Source organism: Leucoraja erinacea, chromosome 5, assembly GCF_028641065.1.
Source record: "Leucoraja erinacea ecotype New England chromosome 5, Leri_hhj_1, whole genome shotgun sequence".
Classification (NCBI taxonomy): domain Eukaryota; kingdom Metazoa; phylum Chordata; class Chondrichthyes; order Rajiformes; family Rajidae; genus Leucoraja; species Leucoraja erinaceus.
In genome coordinates, this window is record NC_073381.1 from 38760707 (window position 1) to 38786946 (window position 26240).

A 26240-nucleotide genomic window follows, 5' to 3' on the forward strand; every position below is an offset into this window, starting at 1 on the left:
GAAAACGCTGGTGGGTGTTGTGCACAGGCCACCTAACAGTAGTAGTGAAGTTGGAGATGGTATCAAACAGGAAATTAGAAATGCGTGCGACAAAGGCAAAACAGTTATAATGGGTGACTTCAATCTACATATAGATTGGGTGAATCAAATTGGCAGGGGTGCTGAGGAAGAGGATTTCTTGGAATGTATGCGGGATAGTTATCTAAATCAACATGTAGAGGAACCAACGAGAGAGCAGGCTATTTTAGACTGGGTATTGAGTAATGAGGAACGGTTAGTTAGCAATCTTGTTGTACGTGCCCCCTTGGGCAAGAGTGACCATAATATGGTTGAGTTCTTCATTAGGATGGAGAGTGACATTGTTAATTCAGAAACAATGTTTCTGAACTTAAAGAAAGGTAACTTTGAGGGTATGAGACGTGAATTGGCCAAGATTGACTGGCAATTAATTCTAAAAGGGTTGACGGTGGATATGCAATGGAAGACATTTAAAGACTGCATGGATGAACTACAAAAAATGTTCATCCCAGTTTGGCAAAAGAATAAATCAGGGAAGGTAGTGCATCCGTGGATAACAAGGGAAATCAGGGATAGTATCAAAGTGAAGGATGATGCGTACAAATTAGCCAGAAAAAGCAGCATACCGGAGGACTGCGAGAAATTCAGAGACCAACAGAGGAGGACGAAGGGCTTAATTAGGAAAGGAAAAATAGATTATGAAAGAAAACTGGCAGGGAACATAAAAACTGACTGCAAAGGTTTTTATAGATATGTGAAAAGAAAGAGATTAGTTAAAACAAATGTAGGTCCCTTGCAGTCAGAAACAGGTGAGTTGATCATGGGGAACAAGGATATGGTGGACCAATTGAATAACTACTTAGGTTCCGTCTTCACTAAGGAAGACATAAATAATTTGCCGGAAATAGCAGGGGACCGCGGGTCAAAGGAGTTGGAGGAATTGAGTGAAATCCAGGTTAGCCGGGAAGTGGTGTTGGGTAAATTGAATGGATTAAAGGCCGATAAATCCCCAGGGCCAGATAGGCTGCATCCCAGAGTACTTAATGAAGTAGCTCCAAAAATAGTGGATGCATTAGTAATAATCTTTCAAAACTCTTTAGATTCTGGAGTAGTTCCTGAGGATTGGCGGGTAGCAAACGTAACCCCACTTTTTAAGAAGGGAGGGAGAGAGAAAACGGGGAATTACAGACCAGTTAGTCTAACATCGGTAGTGGGGAAACTGCTAGAGTCAGTTATTAAAGATGGGATAGCAGCACATTTGGAAAGTGGTGAAATCATTGGACAAAGTCAGCATGGATTTACGAAAGGTAAATCATGTCTGACGAATCTTATAGAATTTTTCGAGAATGTAACTAGTAGCATGGATAGGGGAGAACCAGTGGATGTGGTGTATCTGGACTTCCAGAAGGCTTTTGACAAGGTCCCACATAAGAGATTAGTATACAAACTTAAAGCACATGGCATTGGGGGTTCAGTATTGATGTGGATAGAGAACTGGCTGGCAAACAGGAAGCAAAGAGTAGGAGTAAACGGGTCCTTTTCACAATGGCAGGCAGTGACTAGTGGGGTACCGCAAGGCTCAGTGCTGGGACCCCAGCTATTTACAATATACATTAATGATCTGGATGAGGGAATTGAAGGCAATATCTCGAAGTTTGCGGATGACACTAAGCTGGGGGGCAGTGTTAGCTGTGAGGAGGATGCTAGGAGACTGCAAGGTGACTTGGATAGGCTGGGTGAGTGCGCAAATGTTTGGCAGATGCAGTATAATGTGGATAAATGTGAGGTTATCCATTTTGGTGGCAAAAACGGGAAAGCAGACTATTATCTAAATGTTGGCAGATTGGGAAAGGGGGAAATGCAGCGAGACCTGGGTGCCATGGTACACCAGTCATTGAAGGTAGGCATGCAGGTGCAGCAGGCAGTAAAGAAAGCGAATGGTATGTTAGCTTTCATTGCAAAAGGGTTTGAGTATAGGAGCAGGGAGGTTCTACTGCAGTTGTACAGGGTCTTGGTGAGACCACACCTGGAGTATTGCGTACAGTTTTGGTCTCCAAATCTGAGGAAGGACATTATTGCCATAGAGGGAGTGCAGAGAAGGTTCACCAGACTGATTCCTGGGATGTCAGGACTGTCTTATGAAGAAAGACTGGATAGACTTGGTTTATACTCTCTAGAATTTAGGAGATTGAGAGGGGATCTTATAGAAACTTACAAAATTCTTAAGGGGTTGGACAGGCTAGATGCAGGAAGATTGTTCCCGAGGTTGGGGAAGTCCAGGACAAGGGGTCACAGCTTAAGGATAAGGGGGAAATCCTTTAAAACCGAGTTGAGAAGAACTTTTTTCACATAGAGAGCGGTGAATCTCTGGAACTCTCTGCCACAGAGGGTAGTTGAGGCCAGTTCATTGGCTATATTTAAGAGGGAGTTAGATGTGGCCCTTCTGGCTAAGGGGATCAGGGGGTATGGAGAGAAGGCAGGTACGGGATACTGAGTTGGATGATCAGCCATGATCATATTGAATGGCGGTGCAGGCTCGAAGGGCCGAATGGCCTACTCCTGCACCTAATTTCTATGTTTCTATGAAAATATTATTTTCAAGTACGAAGAGGCTTTAGAAAAGTGATGAGGAGAAATGTATTTAGACAGTGATGGTGAACCTGTGGAATCCATTGCCACAGACGGTTGTGGAGGCCAAATGTTTGAGTGTTGTGGTTGACAGGTTCTAGGTTAGTAAGGGTGTCAAAAGTTAAGGGGAGAAGGCAGGAGCATGGGATTGAGAAGGAAAGATAGATCAGCCATGATTGAAGGGCAGAGTAGATTTGAGGGGCTGAATAGATTAATTCTGCTCATAGGACTTATGAACTATTTCTTTCTATCAAATTTGCTTTAGTGTTATGCTCTGATTTGTCCTAACATCATTTATATATTAAAACAATGAGGCTTCTATGTAAACAATAGGTGCAGGAGTAGGCCATTCGGCCCATCAAGCCAGCACCGCCATTCACTGTGATCATGGCTGATCATACACAATTAGTACCCTGTTCCTGCCTTCTCCCCATATCCCCTGACTCCGCTATCTTTAAGAGCTCTATCTAACTCTCTCTTGAAAGCACCCAGAGAATTGGCCTCCACTGCCTTCTGAGGCAGAGAATTCCACAGATTCACAACTCTCTGGGTAAAAAAGTTTTTCCTCATCTCCGTTCTAAATGGCCTACCTCTAATTCTTAAACTGTGGCCCTTGGTTCTGGATTCCCGCAAAATCGGGAATATGTTTCCTGTCTCTAGCATGTCCAATCCCTTAATAATTTTATATGTTCCAATAACATCCCGTCTCATCCTTCTGAATTCCAGAGTATACAAGCCCGGCCGCACCATTCTATCAACATATGACAGTCCCGCCATCCCGGGAATTAACCTTGTAAATCTACGCTGCACTCCTTCAATAGCAAGAATGTCCTGCCTCAAATTTGGTGACCAAAACGGCACACAATATTCCAGGTGTGGTCTCACTAGTAAACTGTAGAAGGACCTCTTTGCTCCTATACTCAACTCCTCTTGTTATGAAGGCCAACATGCCATTAGCTTTCTTCACTGCCTGCTGTATCTGCATGCTTACTTTCATTGACTGATGAACAAGGACTTCCAGATCTCTTTGTACTTCCCCTTTTCCCAACTTGATACCATTCAGATAATAATATGCCTTCCTGTTTTTGCCACCAAAGTGGATAATCTCACATTTATCCACATTAAACTGCATCTGCCATGCATCTGCCCACACACCAAACCTGTCCAAGTCACCCTGCATCCTCATAGCATTCTCCTCACAGTTCACACTGCCACCTAGCTTTGTGTCATCTGCAAATTTGCTGATGTTACTTTGAATCATTTCATCCAAATCATTAATGTATATTGTAAATAGCTGCGGTCCCAGCACCGAGCCTTGCGGTATCCCACAAGTCACTGCCTGCCATTCCGAAAGGGACCCGTTAATGCCTACGCTTTGTTTCCTGTCTGCCAACCAGTTTTCTATCCATGTCAGTACCCTACCCCCAATACTTTGGGACCTTAGCAAATGCTTTCTGAAAGTCCAGGTTCATGCTTTCTGAAAGTCCAGCTACATTCACTGGCTCTCCCTTGTCCATTTTCCTTGTTACATCCTCAAAAAATTCCAAAAGATTAGTCAAGTATTATTTCCCCTTCGTAAATCCATACTGACTAGGGCCGATCCTGTTACTGCTATCCAAATGTGCCGTTATTTCATCTTTTATAATTGACCAGCACCTTCCCCACCACTGATGTCAGTCTAACTGGTTTATAATTCCCTTGTTTTCTCTCCCCCGCCTTTCTTAAAAAGTGGGATAACAGGAACTTATCCTGAATCTATAGAACATTTGAAAATTATCACCAATGCGTCCATGATTTCTAGAGCCACTTCGTTAAGTACCCTGTGATGCAGACCATCAGGCCCAGGGGATTTATCAGCCCTCAGTCCTGCCCAATGTTAATTTCCTGCCTAATGTGAATTTCCTTCAGTTCCTCCGTCACACTAGATCATCTGGCCACTATTATATCAGGGAAATTGTTTGTGTCCTCCTTAGTGAAGACGGGTCCAAAGTAGCTGTTCAACTTGTCTGCCATTTCCGTTCCCCATAATATATTCACCTGTTTCAGCCTTCAAGGATCCAACTTTGGTCTTAACTATTTTTTTCCTCTTCACATACCTAAAGAAACTTTTACTATCTTCCTTTATATTCTTGGCTAGCTTACGTTTGTACCTCATCTTTTCTCCCTGTAATACCTTTTTAGTTATCTTCTGTTGCTCTTTAAAAGTTACCCAATCCTCTGGCTTCCCACTCATCTTTGCTATGTTATACTTCTTCACTTTTATTTTTATACTGTCCTTGACTTCCTTTGTCAGCCACGGCCATCTCTTACTCCCCTTGGAATCTTTCTTCCTCTTTGGAATGAACTGATCCTGCACCTTCTGTATTATACCCAGAAATACCTGCCATTGTTGTTCCACTATCGTCCCTGCTAGGGTATCTTTCCAGTCAACTTTGGCCAGCTCCACCCTCGTGGGCTCCATAGTCCCCTTTGTTCAACTGTAATACTGACACTTCCAATTTTCCCTTCTCCCATAAACTACAGAGGGATTTACTGATCTGATTTGTCCATTTGATGATTTAATTGTTGAGGCCAATTCAACTTTTTATTAGGTTGAGTACTGGGAAGATCACAGCTGGTGTATGAAGCAATTTTGTGCTTCACATTATATGAATTATGCAAGTAACATACTGAGGGTATGTTGTATGATGGGCAGTATTTTCAATGGAATTATATAATAATGTTAGATACAGAATATTTCCCATGATTTTGTGGTTTAAGTCAGGAAAGGCTGGATACAAGATAAAATATAAGATATTTAAAACAGAGCGAAAGAACAGGCAGGATTAAATGGCTGTGAAAAATGTTACCAGGATGAAGTGTGTGTTTATGTCATGTTTTTCACCATCTCAGAATTTCCAGAAGTAGTTCAAACCCAATGAAAGTCTTGTGCGGCATTGACACTGTTATCAAGAAATGATAAGTGCAACAGTCAAATTACAAAGGGCATAAAATAACACTGATCAGGCTTTTTCAATTAATGCTGTCGTATTCTTTACATTCATCAAAATGAAAGACTGTCATAGCAGAATCTATATATATATAATATATACATATTATATATATATATATATCTATATATATATTATATATATATATATATATATATATATATATATATAAAATATATATAATAATACATATATATATATATATAAATATATATATATAATACTAAAAGTCTCATCTTGACCACTTCCTGTCTGCGTTGTAATGAAATTTGCGCAAAAACGATCCTCCAAAGCGTTGTGATTTTTCACCACCTTACTCACCATTCTCCTCTGCTGCAAGTCAAACAAGTTTTGTTCTGATCGGTGAAATTGTACTAAAGTTATGGTTTTGAAGGTTCCCCCTCCCCCACACCCCCCCCCCCCCCCCCCCTCCCCCCCCCCCCCCCCCCCCCATCCCCATCCCCCCCCCCCCCACCACCCCCACACCCCTCCCCAGAATGGTGGAGCATTGCTTTTGGGGAACGGGTTGCGTTACGGGAGAAAGTGAGTGGTGGAATATTGCATTGGGGAATGGGTTGCATTGGGGGGAACCAGGCCTCCCGTATGATTGGGACCCAATGAGTCCCACTTAATCTAGTCATCTAAACCACATCATCTCAGTATGTGCAGCACTCCCTCGGCACTGCTTTAGACTTTACTTTCGACATTTAGACTTTAGAGATACATCGCGGAAACCGGCCCTTCGACCCACTGAGTCTGCGTTTACCAACAATGACCCCATACACTACCACTATCCTATACACTTGTGGGACTTTACAGAAGCCAATTAACCTACAAACCTGTGGAGTGTGGGAAGAAGCTCAAGCGATCACAGGGAGAACATAAAACTCTGTGCAGACAGCACCCGTGGTCAGGATTCAACCTGGGCCTCTAGCGTTGTAAGGCAGCAACTCTAACGCTGTCACTATGCTGCCCTGCTCTGAGGTAATAGTCTAGATTATTGTTCTGAAGGTAGTTTTGAAACAATGCCTTTAATCTATTGCGTATATTCTCATATCTGAATTAGAAAGGCATGGTTTCAAACCCAACTCCAGAGCAATCATCTAGCCTATTACATTATACTAAAATGGCACTTAGTTATTGAAACAGAAACCATTATAGCTAATTAGAAAAAGTTAGATAGGTGATTAAAAGATTATAACAAATTAAACAAAAACGAACATCTGCTCCCAGGAAGGAACTCTATTATGTCACAGATGTGCTTATTTTCTGGTTTCCCTGTTGTCATTTTAATTAAATTTATCAGCATTCAGCCCCCAAAAAATTATGAATGAACAGAAAATAGCGGAATAATTTGTCAAGCCAAACGGCATCAGTGGGGAAGAGAAAAAACATTGACGTTTGTGTCATGGATGCTACATCTGAACTAGAAAATGTATTTTGCCCAGTTCTGATGGAGGCTCCTTGATGGAGGCTCCTTGATGGAGCCTCTGATGGAGGCTCCGTTGTCTCTATTTCTCATCGTACTACTGCTGCTTTACCAGATGAGCATGTTTTGGATTTTTAGCAGCTGCAGGTCTTTTGTACTCCCAAGAAGTTAAATATTACTGACACGGTCCAATATAATATTATTTAATGGAGGTATGCTTTATCGCAATCTGTTTTATGTAAAGGTTAGCAGAACAACTATAGGATTTATGTCAGGATCAAATTTAACAGCAAATTCAAACAAGGCTCATGGTTTCTTGAAGAGGGAATTATCAATATATTTGATCTTTACGTACCAATTCTTTGCTTGTATGTCACTTGTGCTTTGTTTATGACACCTTGATTAGAGTCAAAATGGTTTTATCTATTGCACTGATAAAAAAATATTTTGTATGATTTTAGGTGATTTTTTTTTCTATTTTATCTGACATTATTGATACCTGTGTAAATTATCAAAGTAGATCAAAATATTCTGTAAAATTAACAGGCTAATGGTGCGAGCTACTGTTTAGACTCAAATACAGCAGGAACTTCACTAGAATTTGCAATGTTATGAATACCAAAGAAACATTATACTTAGCCTCATGAAATGTATCTTGCTGTCTGGTTCACAAATCAAATCCCTTGTAGGATGAAGTGCCTGTGTTTGCACTGTAGATAGGAGGAAATATATGAATATTTAAGTTAAATCATCAAATCTATGTATTCAAAGATATCATAAATATTAATGTGTAAGAAGGAACTGCAGATGCTGGTTTAAACTGAAGATATACACAAAAAGCTGGAGTTACTTAGCGGCTCATGCAGCATCTCTGGAGAGAAGGAATGGGCGACGTTTTGGGTTGAGACCCTTCTACAACCTGAATGCCAAAACATGTTGTTCATAGACTTTGTCATCAATAGTGGGACTTAGAGGAAAATAAAAATGAATTCCGAAAGTAAATTTGTGAAAAGGGATGTAACAACCCCATGGATATATTTCCAAGTGTTGAGAAGGTTTTGAAATTTATAGCACAGGAAGTAAGTAAGAAGCCACTGTAAGGCCATCAACATGTGGTTAAAGGGTGAACAGTACATGGTCGAGCATGCATTCAAAACAGGAGTATTCAAAATGAGTTGCGAGTTGTGTATAAAATGAAAGTTGCGAGGCCAGCAAGGAGAATTTAGAAGACAAATATTGCAATAACAAACATCTGGATAAGAGCTCTAGTGACACGATAAAAGATGACTATAGGTAATCATCTGTGCTTCATGATTGCTCCTAGTGGAGAAGGAAATTAGTTTGAATTCTGATTAAGTTTGGACAGGTATCTGAGATTGCACCTGTGAGTCGATTTTGAGTGAGCACTTCATTTCTGGGTTTTTCAAGGAAGCTGATCAGCTCATTGGAAATATTCTAACATGATCTTCAAAAGCAAACTGTTGCTTTGGATTTAAAATAATGCATATTGCTCTGCCACTCAGGAACAGGAGAATGAGAAACCAGGGAATTATAGATAAGTTGGCTTGCCATCCAAGATTGGGAAATTACCAGAATGTATAGTGAATACCTTAAAGGTTTTCAACAATCAGAGAGAGCCAACACAAATTTATCATGGGTAAATTTCTGATTATATTGTTTCAAGTCTTTTGACAAGGCAACTATTAGAATATACATTGGGTGCCATTTATGTGCTTCCTGTGACCATTTGATAAAGACTGTCAACAAGGGCCGACAAGTCGAAGCTCACAAAATTAAAGGCAAATTATTGATTTGATTGGGAAATCAATTAAGCAGCACAATACAGAGATTATGCCCAATGGGCTCCAAATGTTAAGGTTTGACAGGTACTGTTTCACACTAGTATTTGTTGGAACAGCATTTATTCTGCACATTAAAGAATGAATTATTAGAGAGCCGTATATCACAGTTTTCAACTGATACAAAAAAGGCAGCATGGTAAACAGTGTGGGTGGGAGGCTTAACATTACCATGAGATAATAAATCTGTTGTAAAGAGACAAAGCTGCAGCAAATCAATTGGAGGCAAATGGAGAAAGGACAGAAAGTACTTCTCTTTCACCGGAGAAAGGACAGAAAAGTACTTACTAAACTGCGACAAGTTAGAACAGGAGCAGTACAGTGACGCAGCGGTAGAGTTACTGCCTTACAGCACCAGAGACCCAGGTTCAATTCTGATTACGGTGCTGTCTGTGCAGAGTTTGTACATTCTCTTGGAGAATCTTAAAGAAGGGTCTTGTAACAGGCTTGTATACAGAGCACAACTGTTTTTATATAATCTTAAAGAAGGGTCTCAACCCGAAATGTCACCCGTTCCTTCTCTCCAGAGATGCTGCCTGTCCCACTGAGTTACTCCAGCATTTTGTGTCTATAATCTTATCAAATGCTAGATCAGGTTCAAGAGATTAAATGGACCAATCCTGCTCAAATATTTCTATTCCTAATGAGAGCAGAACCCAATTGCATCAAACTCTCCCCGTAACTAATTAGAGGCAGCCTTAGCTCATGTATAACTTGATCCTGAACAGGCGGACATTGTGGAGTTTGGGGTGGCAGCAAGGAGGGAGAGCTGGGGTTTTGTTGCAATGATGGAAACTGCACTGATGTGTATGGACACCGAATGAAGTTATCCCTTTCTATAAAAACAGTTGTGCTCTGTATACAAGCCTGTTACAAGACTATTGCCCTTTGTTCACTACACTTTAATTTGTTAAATAAATTTTCTGAATGTAGATAAAGTGCGTAGTTTTGATTTGACCATGTAACGCTAACAATGTATGAGTCAATTTGAACTTGCAACAAGATTAATTGAAACTCATAACACGATTGCAGTCTACCTATCTGCTGAAAGGTTTATGACCAGGGAAGCAAGGGGTCAGATGAGAACCACTGATGAGGTTTCCAACTAACAAATTAGTAAACCATGTTTATGGCTGTAAAAACTGCTGACTTATAAAAGCAGGTTAATTGAGGTATTTTGAATGTCCCTATCGGTATATTTGTTGGTTGGGAAAGGGCGAATTGGGTGTTGATAATGATCAATTTGACTTAATGGCTTTCTCTTAAATGCCTGGAACTCCAGCAGTTACTTTAAGCACAAAACAGCAGTACATTTCCTTAGAAAATGGATTGTTTAAAAAACGACCCTGATAATAACTTCCTCTGAAAGCATCAATAATCATATAATAATAAAGTAAAATCGGGTAAGTACAGTTTCAGCAATTATCTAATTTATAAACTGATCAGCTATTCATAATTTTCACCTATTTAACAAAATAATTTAGTAACATTGAACAGTTTATTGTCAGATATAATGAAATAATTCCAACTGGATAGTTTAGTATTCAAGTAAGAATGCAGATTGGCATGCAGAAAACTGTGGCATACTGAAAACTGAATTGAAAATGTTTTGCCAGCCACTAGATGTCACCTGCCCATTTTGCAATTATAAGCTAGAATGTTCAGTGCAACATCATCGCTGCATCTCACTGGTCTCCATTTTGAGTCAGGTCACACTCATTTTGGCCTCCTATTTGGATATGGAAACTAAATGGAATTGTGAGCTTCGAATTCTTGAACTTAACTGTGATAGAGCATGGATCGACATGATTCCAATGTCAATAAATTGTTTCTCGAGGAACTAATTGAATGTGGAACAAAAAGAAAGGGAACCTGTAGTTATTCACGACATTGATATTACTCAAAACATTCTCAAAGTAATTCTCAAAGTAATGTCTGAAGTAAAGGCAATGTTGCAATGTAGAATTTTGAATTATTTGGCTGAGCAGGAAACCTGTAATTTATCCAGTATATTTTTGCAATCTTCATTGGAAATCCATTTTTCCCATGAGCAGTATTACAATCATTAACATCGTGTGCTTTTCATCACATTTGACTTTCTACTCGGTATCATCATCGAGCTCACTCCTTGCTTCATGAAGTGATGTCCTTATTACCTGTACACATCACTGTTCTAATGTTGTACCTGCCAGCTTTCTGTATTCAAACATATATAATCTCTGGCTCACCCAACACTTCACCGTTGATAGCCAAGCATTTCCAAAATCCAGCTCATTTTTTTACTTTGAGAACAGGCCCTTCTGCTCTCTTCCTACCCTCTGCTCTCTTCCAGCTTTCCTCCTCTCCCCCATCCCACAATCAATCTGAAGAGGGGTTCTAACCTGAAATGTCATCTATCCATGTTCTCCAGAGATGTTGCCTGAACCAGTGAGTCACTCCAGCACTTTGGGTCTTTCTTTATTAACCAGTATCTGCAGTTCCAAGTCAGTGTCTGTCTGTGGCTAACTGCACATCTGTTTATAATTTTGATGTTTTTCTGTGTTAAAAATGCTGTTTGATGCAAGTTGTGGTTGAAACAAATGAATTACTCTCATCAACCACTACTCAGCATCCCTATATGCTTTTGTACTTTTCATCTATATCTTGAGTTGTCACATTTCATTCCACTTGTCCTATTTTGGAATTGTCTACGGATGTGGCAACCTTTCATTGAGAGTCATAAAATGCATTTGGTCACCTCATGCTGATTCCAAGCACCACAGATCAGACCAATTCCTTTAATGAACAACATCACATTCATATCCCATGCCTGAACTTCCTCAGAGCTACAGTAATGCAGACATTTGAGAAGTATTCCATCACATTTACTGACCTAGGCCTTGTAGATAATTATATGATTTTGGCAGGCGAGTCACAAATTGTGGGATGCCCGACCTCTGACGTGTTGTTGGGGCCGATGTACCTTTGAGGCTGTTCCAGACAACTTTTTAAATCAGTGGTGGTTATCACTCATGCTTTCTCTCTGTTTAGCAATGCTCAATCCACGCTGGTACATTACTTTCAAATTCATGTTTAGCATCCTCCTGGTGGAATTTTATAGAAACCCTTCAGAAAATCCAAGCAATTACATCCATTGATTTCCCCTCATTCATTGTATGTGATGCATTCTTAAACTCCAGTTGATTAGTCAAATGAACATTTCCTTTCACGAATCCATGCTGATTCTTTACAATCATACTATCATTTTCTAGGTGTCTTGATGGCACATTGTTTAATGTGGATTCCCCCATCTTCCCTCTTATTAGTCAAACTGGCAGGTCATTGGTTACCATTTCCTTTTTCCCTACTTTATTAAATAATGGAGACATATTTGCTACCCTCTAAGCTGCAGAAATCTTTCCAACATCTGCAGCATTTCGAAAATCATAATCACTGTCAACATAACCATCACTTTGAAATCTCTAGAACATGGAGTTAATTAGAATTTAGTTTATTATTACATGTACCAAGGTGCAGTGTAAAGCTTTTGTTGCGTGCTAACCAGTCAGCGGAAAGATAATACATGATTACATTTGAGCCATCCACAGCATACAGATACATGATGAAGGGAAAAACGTGAATAATGTTTAGTGCATGATAAAGTCCAGATCAAAGATAGTCCAATAAGATAGATAGTAGCTCAGGACTGCTTTCTAGTTTTTGGTAGGCTGGTTCAGTTGCCTGATAATAGCTGGGAAGAAACTGTGCCTGAATCTGGACATGTGCATTTTCACACCTCTATCCCTCTTGCCTGGTGGAAGAGGGGAGTGGCTGGGGTGCAACTTGTCCTTGATGATGCGAGTGGCCTTGCTAAGGCAGTGTGAAGTGTAAGTGTAGGCAATGGAAGTCTTTGGGATTTATCAATTTTCAGACTCGTGAACCTCTCCTGTAACTTTTGTTTAGGTTAAGGTCTCTGTGTTAAACTCTTGCAGTGATGTGCTGGGCCTAACAGGATTGATCTCCAGGAACCACCACCATGTTCCTTTGTGCTAGACGTTATCCCATTGAGGCACTTCATGTTTCCCTAAGGACGTATCCAAGCTGTTATTCCTATATCCCATTATTTGTTATTACATTATGTGTCACATCTGTTTAATTTGAACATGTTGGTCAATGGAAATAGATTTACTCTGTTCGGTCAACATAATACCATTTAATGTAATATATGCCATTTTTGCTGAAAGATTGCTGAAGAGTCTTCAAAGACTTGTTTGTCTTTGATTTTGCCTCCTTGAGTAACTACTATACTGGCTTGTGGACTCAAGTATTTCTGTAAAAAGCCACATTGTTCTGTGATCACTGTCTCCAGGGGAGCTAGTGTATGAGCTTCTGAGTCTTTTGTGAATCGCAGGGAAAATGAGCACAGCATTGTGCCTCTCTTCTTTGATGTACTGAATCAAATTGTTTACTGGCTCTAATTCAATTGGGTTTTCTAAATTTATATTGAATGGATTGAAATTTACCATTAAAACAACACGTGTTCTTGTGTATTTTCTTTTTTTTTAGTTTAGTTTAGAGATATAGTGCGGAAACAGCCCCTTCAGCCCACCGAACCAGCAATCCCCGTACATTAGCACTATGCTACACACTAGGGACAATTTACAGTTTTGTTTGAAGCCAAATTATCCTACAAACCTGTACAGCTTTGGAGTATGGGAAGAATCCGGAGCACCCAGGGAAAACCTACGTGGTCACCGGGAGAACGTACAAATTCCGTACAGATAGCACCCGTAGTCAGGATTAAACCTGGGTTTCTGGCGCTGTAAGGCAGCAACTCTACCACTGTGCCACAATGGGTTCAATGTCTGTTCTATTTCTTCCTGAAATTAGTTTGGTGCACTATTTATACTGAAGCTGATGTTTGAGCACAGTGCAGCAGATGGTAAAAAGACTTTCGCTTTTAATCTTTTATATACTAAAGTGAATGTGAGCGGAAACTCCAAGAATGAGTTTATCACTTTATAATTGATGGAATGTGCCATATATTGTATGAGTCAGGAGTTCCAGTATTTATATTTGAATTTTTGAATCCCTGGCTACTTTTGAAAAGGAATGCTACTTGCTCCCTATAGATCATAAACTGCTTATAGTATTTTTCCAAAATGCCTCTGAAACAGCAAACTAGTTAGGTTACATTTAAATCAAAAGATATGGGCTTTTAAGTATTTAAAAATGTACATAATGATGGGAGAATTAAACGACTGTTCCTTTGAACATAGGTGCTTAAATATGCAAGGATACACATAATCATATCCACCTAAAAAATGTTAAAATTTTACCCAATTAATCAGTTGTAGAAAACGATTTTTTAACTTGCTTTGAAAACTAAGTTGTTGGGGAATTAATGTTGCTGCAAGTATGTTTTAATGTAGATGCATGGTCAAACAGCATATGGACACTTTACGGTGGCTTTACAAATTTGAGGTTTGCTTTTAACATCAAGGCTGCTTTCAACAAAGTACAATACACAGGATCAAAAACAGATGTCACTTGAGGTCAAAAGGAAAACTTGAAATTGCGTCCAAACAAAATGGTTGTATGGTTACAGTTGACAGAACATTAGCACATGACTGCGGTTGTTCTTTAGGACAGCATTCATCACCCAACCATCTTCAATGGTTGAACATGTTAAAATCATCAAAAGACAAGAATAGGCAAGTTTGGTGGCATTGAAACAATTTTTTGGTTTCATTCAATTCTCCAATAATAAAGCAATTTACACAGGAACTAGATAATAGTCAGGCTTGGGTTTACAAATGAAAGATAACATCCATATCGCATAAGGAATGCATAATGACCAGCTCAAACAAGAGAAAGACCAGCTATCGCCCCTTCACCTTCAGTTTCATCATTATCACCATCTTCTCCACAATCAACACTTTGGAGGTCACCACAGATAAAAAGCTGAATGATTCCAGTTATATCAACAGCACCGGGGCAGAGACGGGATGTTCTGGGATAATTGGTTCATGTTTTTATCTCTCAAAAACGTCATGGAATAATCACCATTTGCCCAAATATGTGCTGTTAGAATAATGGTCTGGGATTTTCTTCATTCACAGCAAATCTGTTTTCCCAGTCATTAGATTCAGTATGAAATCCACCCGGCATCAAAGGGCAATGTATGTTGCATTCTGCAGAGTACTCTGTCGTTGATTGTCTGTGGCAGAAACTCACTTGTCTGGAAACTCCACTATTGAATCGAGTAACCTTACCAATTATCTCCAAATTATTATTAAATACACTAACTGTCCTAACATGATAGCTATTGCAGCTGGATACATTTTATTGAGTTCCCCGTTTCACCACCATTTTGGGAGCACCATAAAGATGGACGTGGGCATAATTTGGCAATAAATTGAACTTTCCCAGTAATATCTTTATCCTAGGAACAAATGAAATAAATCATCCCATTAATTGCTTGGTGCCAGGGAGGCACATTGATGGATCATTGTTGAAAAAGAAAATACAGCAAGATTTATTGGCACCCAATGATATCAGGCAATGAATTTCAAGCTCCTTACTTCACATCAGTGACAGTTTAGAGCACCAGTTTGAAAACACCCATTAAGTATAAGTGCTTGATTGCAGTCTGGGAAGGCTGCAAGGAAATACATTTTGGTTTTGGAGATACAGCATGGAAACTGATCCTTCGGCCCACCGAGCCTACACTGACCATCGATCACACATTCCCACTGGTTCAATTTTATCCCACTTTCACATCCACTCCCTAAACACACAAAGGACAAATTTAAAGAGGCCAATTAACCTGCAATTCCACATTAATTTGGGATATGGGAGGAAACTGGAGCACCTGGAGGAAATCCAAGTGATCACGGGGAGAACTTAGAAACTCCATAGCAACAGGGTCCATGGTCGGGATTGAACCTGGGTCTCCAGTGTTGTGAGGCAGTGGCTCTACTAGTTGTACCGTGGTGCCTCTTTTGAGGTGAGTTGGGCCCATAGCAAAGTTGCTGAAAGATGTTACCAGTGATCTATGTATGAAACCATGTTTAGAAGTTTATGCTGTTTGTGGATGTCACACACCTAAACTGTTGTTTTCCTTTATGATGTGGCGACATCCTTGCATCTCATGTAAAATGGCTGACATCACTCTGACTGCCTTCAAAGAACAATGAATTTATTTTGAAAGTTTTTATTTCAAAACAAGTATTTTTTAATTGTTTTCTTTTACTGCCATTAAATTTGAGACTGATAAATAACTTACATCCAGTTTCTGCAGTGTTTCATCGGGTTGATAGTAATGTTCTTTTGTTATTCTGAAATATCTTTAAATAATTCATATCTCAATCAAATAGAATTGTGCACCTATTCCCCCCCCCCCTCCCTTTTGTTTTTGTTTTCTGTTTCTAGTTTTTTGTACTAAATTATATGTATGCACTGAGTACGAGCTGCTTTTAATCTCATTGTACATGTATAGTGACAATAAATGGCATATCTATATCTATCTAAATATTATCTCTGATCAGACGACACCAAGAACTGCAGATACTGGAATACGTAAGTAAATGCAAAATGCTGGAGTAACCCAGTAGGTCAGGCTCCATCTCTGGAGGGAATGGTTAGGGGACTTTTTGTGTTGGGAATGGTCAGCAATGGAAGCTTTGCAGAATTAATGGGCAGAGTATTTTGAAGTATTCAGTTATCTGAAAGAACATTCACAAATTTCTACTCTTTATGCCAGCTCGGTTAGTGGAAATTCACTCCCATAAAATTCACAAACCACTACCAAGAAATACATTCCCAATTTAATAAATCTATGATATTTACCTTCTAATTCATCCAGCATTGGATCCTTGAGAATTTTTTGATTTATTCTTTCAGTCCAAATATTTCTTAATGTTATTTTAATCCTTAATAACTCCATCAGTGAAGCAATTGACATTACTTCAGCTGCTGTAGAAGTTTAGTTCTGACTGTTCTCCTCTGTATGATTTGGCACATATTGCATGCATTAAGCATGCTTGTCATTCTACTGTTTCTATTAAAATATTACCTTGCAATCTTCATCAGCAAATCTTAACATTGCTTTTCTTTGTTGATAATTTGTGTGAGCACGTGGCTTAATCAGAAAACATTACTTTATTGAAAAGAATGGATAATTGCTTTTTGCCAACTTTTCCAAAAACTGTTTCTTCCAATCATTTGCAAATGTTCTTACTTGTTCTGCATAATACTTTTTCAAAGATTATCTTACAATAGCTTCATTCTGTCAATTAATTTACACTTTCAAGAGAAGTGGATATCAATAGCATAGTCATCACATTCATTGTCCATACCCAATTGCCCCAAACTGAGGAGACAGTTAAGTTGAGAGTCAGGTGTATATGCTAGAGCAGGTGGGATGGCAAATTTCTTCCATCTACATTTTACGCTGCCTCGGCAAGGCCACCAGCAGAATCAAAGACGAGTCTCCTCCTGTCACTCCATCTTCTCCCCTCTCCCATCAGGCAAAAGGTACAGAAGTTTGAAAACGCATGCATCCAGATTCCGGGAGTTTCTTCCCAGCTATTATCAGGCAAATTAACCATCCAATCGCCAACTAAGGAGCGGTCCTGAACTATCCTCTACCTCATTGGAGAGCTTCAAACTATTTCATCGAACCACTGGACGTTATCTTGCTCTGAACGTTATTCCCGGTAACCTGTATGTGTACACTGTCGACAGCTTGATTGTAATAATATATAGTCTTTTCGCTGACTGAATAGCTTGCAACAAAAAGCTTTTCTCCGTACCTCGGTACACGTGACAAGAATAAACTAAACTAAACTAAAAACATTCTTCAACCAAATGCGGTTCTACAACAATCCTATAATTTTACGGTTACCTTTACTGAGGCTAACCCGTTTCTCTTTATATTCCAGCAGTAATTAATTTCTTGAATTTATATTCCTCAGCTGTTATGATGGATTTCAAATTCTTGCCTCTGGATCAATGGACCAGATTTGTGACTTCTCGTCTAGTAATCTGTGTTGGCTAATGGACATCTGAATTTCCCTGAGGGGATTAATAAAGTATTTATCTATCTATCTAATCTGACCATGATTGCCATTGTAATAGCTCAATTTTCCTTTAATTTGAATTGTATTTATGTTCTCCTATTTCTAATACTTTTTCTTGTTTGTGTCAATAATTTCCCTCAAATACCACTGAATCTAATCCACTTTTTTTTTCAGATTATTCAAACCTACTTCCAGCAATTTCCTGTACACCATATGTTCTGTGGTAGTGAAGTGGTTGAACCACAAAATCTACATCTCTTCCATGACCTGTAATGAAGTACTGATTTTTTTTTGCACATATTCAGAGACTTTATTTTTATTCCTAATCACAGGCTTTTCATCATACATGCTTTTCATCATCTATTGTTACTGTCAACCTCAAATGTCCTGTGATTTAAAGCCTCAAATAAATCTCCAATATATCCATTGACATAATTGCCTTCATTGATTGGGGCATTGAGTATAAACGTTGTAAGTCATGTTGCAGCTGCACTTTGGTTAGGCCACATTTAGAGCCGCATGTGCATTTCTGGTCACCCAATTACAGGAAGGATGTGGAGGCTTTAGAGATGGTGTAGAAGAGGTTTGCCAAGATATTGCCTGGTTTATTAGCTAATAAATCGATAAGGTCAGTGTCTCAAAGTTAAAGAATTTTCAAAAGATTCAGGTATTTTGTGCTTAATTATAGACTGCAGTACTTTCAAGATTCAATTCCTCATGTTGGATTTTTCCTACTATTCTGACATTAAAACATTTATTGTTTTTCACACTAATGCAAGGTTACGTCTCTCTCAAAAATAAAGCATTAGGTTGGTCACAAACAAGTCTGAAACAGCTTCAGGGTGGTTTGCTCCCAAAAATGAAACTTTAAAATGGAAACTGTACACTCATGATAGAACTGCACTTAACCTGATATAGCTGCCAACACTTTGTTGAACAGCAATCAAGGAAAGGTGTCAGCACTTTAAGATACACACCCAACAGCAGTCAGACAAGACAGAAATTACCTCCATATCTTTCTGAGTTGGTACAGATGTCCAAGCCAATTCAATTTATATGAAGGGGGAAATCCTGTTATCGGTAAGTGCTGGCAGGATTGAGATGGGGAATCAAGGAAATTCACACTGTAGCAAGATACATCAGCACTTGTGGAATGCAACCTGACACAATGGGTGAGAAACCTGGTGCAAGAGCTTGCAGGAAGGCAGATGCATGCAACTGCATTGCTTAGAGGACTTAGAAGAGGATCAGAAATGGAGATGGAACGAGATGGTTAGCCTACAGAAAATGTTAAAGAACATGGAAGAGTCAATCTTGATGCTGTCACAAGAACTATGGGAGTTAGGAGACAATGACCACCTTTCTTCAAGTCATGTGCTTTTCTTTACAAGAGCCCAATGACCATGTTGCCAAAGTGCTTACTAAAAGACACTTGGACAGGATAGAAAAGGTTTAGAAGGAACTGGGCCAAATGCGGACAAATGGGAGTAGCTTAGATGGGGCATTTTGGTCAGCGTGGACGAGTTGGGTCAAAGGGCCTGTTTCCATGCTGTACGATTCAATGACAGCAATGCAAATAACAGCTTCTGTCAAGACATTTAGGGCGAACATTCCACATCCCAGAGCTAACCATTCCAGGCTGCACCTGGGCTAGCAGACTGATGCTGGCCTGTCTCAGGACAGGAGCCTCAGGTCTCATACAAGTAGGATGAGGAACAGCTTCTTCAACTACACTATCACATTGCTGAACTCGGAGTCCCGCCGATAGATTTCTTCAGTCTCTCCGTCCACATTGTTTGCTTATTCTGTATTTTTATTTCTATATTGCACTATTACTACGAACAGACATTAAACTGATGACCAAGATAACTGCTCGGCTAAAACACAGTGCTGGTGTAACTCAATGGGTCAGGCAGCATCTGTGGATTGAATGGACAGATGATGTTCCAGGTCTGGACCCTTCTTCCCCTGCTAGACTATCTTTTTAATAGAAAAAAAAAACAGTTGCTTCTGTGAGGCAAGATGGAATTCTATCTTTGGGTAACATCACCTAACAGTTCAATTTCTTCCTGCTTGTGCAGCTTGAAGAAATTGGTCCAAGGCTGTGGTGAGCAGAAGATTCAGAAATATGACGTGGTTGTTACTCATGTAGGCTGGAATGATCCAGTGACCGAGAAATGGATAATCACATTGTCACCTTGGTTTCCAGAGAGAGCGAGAGAATTCAGTTCATGCTCAATGGCCTAGCTGCAAGTCATCGTACAAATGTCATGCATCTCTATAACATCTGCCTTGGAAAACCTGAAATTGCACTTGCATTCTGCAACTGACAGATGCAGGTAGCTCATGGAAACGGTGTGGGAATACGCTGTCTGTAGATGGGCCCATTTATGCCTCATGTCCAGAGGTCTGCAACCCTCCTTCAATATTTAGTCTGTCCCATTGGAATGCCACAACTGTGCAAACAATGCCAGAATTGTGGAACGCATGGAATGAAAATTCGAGCACAAACTGTGAATTTCAGAAGGTGTTTGAGGAGACTGCAGTCAGTTGTGAGCTATCTATTTTGCGCTCCCACTGTCAGCAATGTGTACCATCTTAAGTATCAAGAAAACCAAGAACCAAGTGTGTGTCCTTTTTAGGTCTTTCCAAAAATAAACTTTATTCAAAATAATATACAAAGCAAACACAGTGCAAAATCTATTCTGACATTCTCAGCATTTATACATTAGTTAGTGTTATATTCGGTAGTGTTCATAATCTATTCTTATACCAAGCATCCTTGCCGCTCTTGTGATCCATACAAAGCATACACATCAGTGTAAAAAAATCTATTATTGACATTGAATCATGCATTTATACAATTGGGTTAGTGTTGCGGATATCGTGGGGCTTCGGTAGTGTTCATGAATCTGCTACGACTCGACTCCTGGGCTTATACCAACGCAGCCGCAGGTCCATCGGGAGCTTCGCGGGTCCGACCGCTTTGTGATCCAGCCGGTGTCACGGGGGTTGACAATCCCGGACCGGGACAGTACATCACCCTTATTTGATGGGTCATCTCCATCGCCCTGGGTTCCAACCTTTTAGGTCATATCGCCCCGCGCGGCCTAAAATGGCATCATCATTGCCTGGGGCTTGGACATCGGGAGAATAATGTCACGGAGGGGGAGAAAAGACTTGCCTTCCATCACAGTGGCTTCACTGTGATGGATGTTTGTGTGAATTTAATTATGTGTATGTCTGTAAGACAGTGTCTTTGTTTGTATGGCTGTGGAAACAACATTTCGTTTGAGTCTCACTGGGGCTCAAATGATAATAAATTTGTATTGTATGTATTGTGGCTGGGTGCTCAGTCCGTTTTCATGAGTTTAGCTTGAGTTTACCCAAAAATGATTGCTTGTACAATTTGTTCCAGGTAATATTTTTTAATCACGTAACAAGCTGAAGTTAATTTGCATTTATTTTTTATATTTCAAGTATTTTCTATTTGTTTTTTTATTCATTGAATTGTATAAATTAATTGCAATTGCTTAGATCCTGTGATTTTACTTTCTCCGAGAGGTAGCTAGATGTTGACTTTCCCTTAAACATGTAAAACCACTGCTGTCTATCCCATTTCTAGGCTCAGATGCTATGCTAGCTGGTATCATTCTTTGATTTCTCCCTCACATTTTATTAACAAAGGAGTGACATACATTTTTACCAGTCTACTATTTATAAAGTGATCTTGTAGGTTGTATTTTATTAGGAAATCACAACTTTACACCATTAGAGTCATCCCCATAATCTTGGCATTTAAAATGAATCAAGCAAAGTCAATATTTAGTCCCTCAGAAAAAGTGAAATCACAGGGCAAGAGAGAATATCATCAATTTGTATGATTCAAAGATTGAAAAATTGAAGACGAAAATACCTGGAATATAAAACATCATGATAAATCAAGTTAATATAAACAAGTTTATTATTTAATAAAATGCTTCACTTTTAAAATTGGGCAAGTATATTCTGAACGATGAACTCACTTTACACAAAATATACCATTTCCTTAGGGCCAGACTTTATTTAAATCTGTTCCCTCAGCTAGACTCCCAAGATATTTTAACTCACTAACTTGTGAGTGAGCATGTGTGTGATTAAGCTGTAATTTCAATACACAGAATACACAGCCAGCAAAGTTAATGGATGGATTAACACAAAGTAAAAATTATAATTATGAGATAAATACTATAGATAAGACAAGGTGGAAGGTAAGTGAATAACATCAAACATTAAAATGATATGGGTTTTTTTCTCTATTTCTTGGGGCAAAGCTAATCTTGGAATACATTGGGCAGTTTCCATTTGCCCCCATCACTGTCATGAAGTTTAGGATGTATATTCACTCATCTAATGACTGCTTTAATAATGAAGTGTGAGCTTACTGCAACTCCGCAGTACTTACACTGGGCAACTACTGGATGAAGAAACCTCAGATTCAATCTTGTACAAATGTATTCATTTATTCAGTTAGATATTTATGTGATTAACAGCTTTCAGGAGTATAAAATACAACAAATCCAAATCATTTGGACTACAAGTACTTTCCTGCAGTTTAGTGAGTTAGTTATTTCTGAATTAGTTAGCTATTTATAGGATTTTAATATTTCAATTGTATTTTTAAATGAATTTGATGATGTTGAGCATACAGCTCTCAAACACAGTATGTTTAACAGAATAAGTCAAAACAGGATGTGCAGAACATTTTTTCAATGTTTCTCTCCAAAGATCTATTTTTCTTTTGAAAAGACGGATTGAGGTGGGTTTTTCCTTTGTTGAACAATTAATTTACCCAGCATTTTCACTGCAGGTATAAAGTAAGTCTAACAATGCATATTCTCCCAGAGGTAAGATCACATCTTGCTAATGAGTGAATTTAGTTCAAAGGCTTCTCCACAAAGAAGAGGGCATCCTTCTGCTGAGTTGCTGAATATTATGCATTAGTGAAGACAAGTTCATTGAACAATTTTTGACGTTATTTGAAGAACAGCAAGAGAAACGGGCTGTTTATATTTATGAATTTGTTAAGCCATTCAATTTGATCAGATTGATCTGTATCTTAACCTCCTTGAACTATGTACATTCCATACTCATCAATGCCTCTCAAAATATTTTTCGTGTAACTGAATTGTGTGGGTCATATTTATAAACCAGAGGAAATGCCCAAGAAATGAAAGTGTCTTACTACAAAGAAAATGGTGGTAATTGTACTGCCTGTGATACTGACATAAGAAGCATAGCAGTGGATAATTTGAGTGATTAAGGCATGTTTATGTTATTCATAACATTACTCCAGAGGATCCACCTAATAAATGTTTTTTTTCCTGAATACAATTGTCATACATTCAGAAACAATAAACATAAAATCACTGAGATCTTGACCAATGTAAAATAATTACTACTGAAGAAAGAAAGTTTGATCATCAAACAAATTATTTGCATGTGAAGAAAAACATTTTTGGTAAAACACTCTTGTGAACCTGTTCACTCAACAATTTAGAGAGTTTTGGATGTATGGTTGTTGTCAGTAACTGCTGTGAGATTTGGGCTGCCAAATTTAAGCTCTATTTTAGCTCTTAAATACTTGCTGTCAGTTAATAGTCAATTCCCAGGTCTGCATTTTGTCAGAAGATTACTTTGTTTTACTATCTTTGTTCTGATGGATGGTCATTGAATCAAATAATTGCATTCCCCGGAGAGAACAAAACATCTTCAATATATATTGACAATGTTGAATCAATTAATCGTTCACAAGTACTTTTTTTGATCAACTGTTCTACAATAACTGGTGCAAACTGCATATACTCCATAGAAATATTTTTTTCCATGACTCTTCCATTGTTTCCCTAGTTTTAGTTTGCTTTCTTTTGCAACCAAATGTACATGACCTATTAATTAATGTTTAATTGATACATTAAGAAAAATACCTGTTAAGTAGGTCATGGTAAACATGGTTGTTAAATGTAAGCAAGACTGACCATTTAAAAGGACTAGACACTTAATTTGAAAGGATGTATAGTATGCATGCCAAGTACACGACATGTTCCAAAGAAAAGCTCCACCCACATAATACTACAATTCCTGTATTTTTCGTTAAATGGCTGGGTGGGGGGGTGAATGGCCAGCTTGTGCTCTTGTTTTATCTTGTGTTGAAGCAGTGTTGCTCTTTTCTAACTGTCATCAATTTTGTTCATTATTTTGGATCAATATAGCGTCACTTCCTTGGTGATTACTTGATTACTTTTTAGTACTAGCTCTGACATTCAAATTTTGCTTCCGCAAGGTTATCAGATATTTAGCACTATGCACCTCCTAGTTCAGAAGTAATCACATGCTCAATAAAAAATATTGTTATGCTATTGCAACCACACGGCTAATTTTCTGTGATAAGGCTTTGCAATCTTTATGCATAATCTGATTAAAGTTTCAATGTAATAATGTCCTTATGTCTTTAAAAGATTTACTTATTTAAAGAATAAAACTTTATTTATTCAATAGGTTTCATTTTGCCTAAATTTATATTCTACTTATTTCAAATAGCAGGAATGGGGTACTGATTTTAGATGAACAGCCATGATCATATTGCTGGCTCGAAGGGTCGTATGGCCTACTCCTGCACATAGTGACAAAATCTTAGGTGATGTTTAGGGATTTTGATTTTCATTAAGATTGATGATTCATATTTAATTCATGTGGAGAAAAGTAAGGTTGTGTTCAGCAATAAAATTCACAATGTTATAATGCTGTCTCTGATGTGTATTTGTAACATGGCAAGTTTAATAAGATTTTAATGATTTTCTTTTCCTGCAGACACTGAGCTGGCTGATGTCTTTGGACTGAATGGACAAATAGAACATAAATTAGATTTTCTCAGGAAAAAAGTTCCAAAGGATACCAAACTTGTGCTGATTGGTCATTCGATCGGTTGCCATATGATACTCGAAATGATGAAACAAGAACCAGAATTACAGGTGATTGTTTTGATTGGATGATTTCACCTATTTGACGTAGGCTATTTTAATACTGTTTCCTTACAAGTTACATTAGCCAAGATCTAACAAATGTGTACATCAACTACCTGTTGTATGCTCTTTTGCTTTCACAACAGAATGTATTTGTCATTATTGCATAATTTCCATGAAAATATGAAAATGTGTGCTAAAGGTATTGTGTTAAATGTACAGAATTGATGGTGCAATACATGCCTCAAGAAATGTTTACAATTCACATATTGGAACAGTTGTGTAACAATCATTCTATACAGCAGACAAATAATGTGAATTGAATATGAACAGATCTGATTTTTCGTTCCCTCAAAAAAGGTCTTGCCACACAAAATACCCAGCTGAGGCAGACAGCTAGGCATTCCATTCCTTGGCTTCTATTGATGTCAAAACAAGAAAGCTTGGCATAAACAACTTTTTAGATCAGCAAATGAAATAAAAAATCAAAAACTACAAGAACAGGAGTAGGACTTTAGCTCAGCAAATGAAATGAAAATGTCATAACATAACCAATTACAAGAACAAGAATAGGGCTTTGTTGAATTTAAATATAATGTAGTATTTTTTTACCATTTTCTTCCCAGTTTGGATCTTTCAAGGAGTCTCAACATTTTGCTTACTTTTTATGATTTTTTTTGTTGCCAAACCTGAGCAAGTATGGGTTTTTTTAATTGGCCCTTTTGTGTCTATATCCATTGCAGCTTAATGCTCAATTCTGTTTTCAAATTTAACAGAACTGCCACGTAGGTTCCTGTTGATGCTATTTCCTACTGGACCAATTTCTTCAAGCTTCTTCTTCTTATCGAGTCCACACACAAGATTAGAAGTTGTTCAGCCAGAGCTGAACACACTTCTCGGCATCTGCACAATGGTGTCTGTCTTGCGCTTCTTGTGTGTCTTGTGCGTGGTGGTGGAAAGATTGGTTGAAACAGGGCCACGACGTGAACGCTCTTTCCTTGACCCCTTCTTCAAGCTGCACAAGCAGGAAGAAATTGAACTGTTAGGTGATGTTACCCAAAGATAGAATTCCATCTTGCATCACAGAAGCAACTGTTTTTTTTTCTATTAAAAAGATAGTCTAGCAGGTGAAGAAGGGTCCAGACCTGGAACATCATCTGTCCATTCAATCCACAGACGCTGCCTGACCCATTGAGTTACACCAGCACTTTGTGTTTAGCCGAGCAGTTATCTTGGTCATCTACTTGCAAAAG

At 38.6% G+C, this 26240-nt stretch overlaps 1 protein-coding gene across 4 annotated transcripts in view; it reads left to right on the top strand.

The window, feature by feature from the left end:
* Positions 1 to 26240, top strand: part of ldah (lipid droplet associated hydrolase) — a 267026-nt gene that overhangs the window by 131742 nt on the left and 109044 nt on the right. For all 4 annotated transcript variants that reach the window (XM_055635390.1, XM_055635389.1, XM_055635391.1 and 1 more), the window contains one exon: positions 24836 to 24996. In XM_055635390.1, the coding sequence (XP_055491365.1) occupies positions 24836 to 24996 (161 nt within the window). The remainder of the gene's footprint in view (positions 1 to 24835; positions 24997 to 26240) is intronic.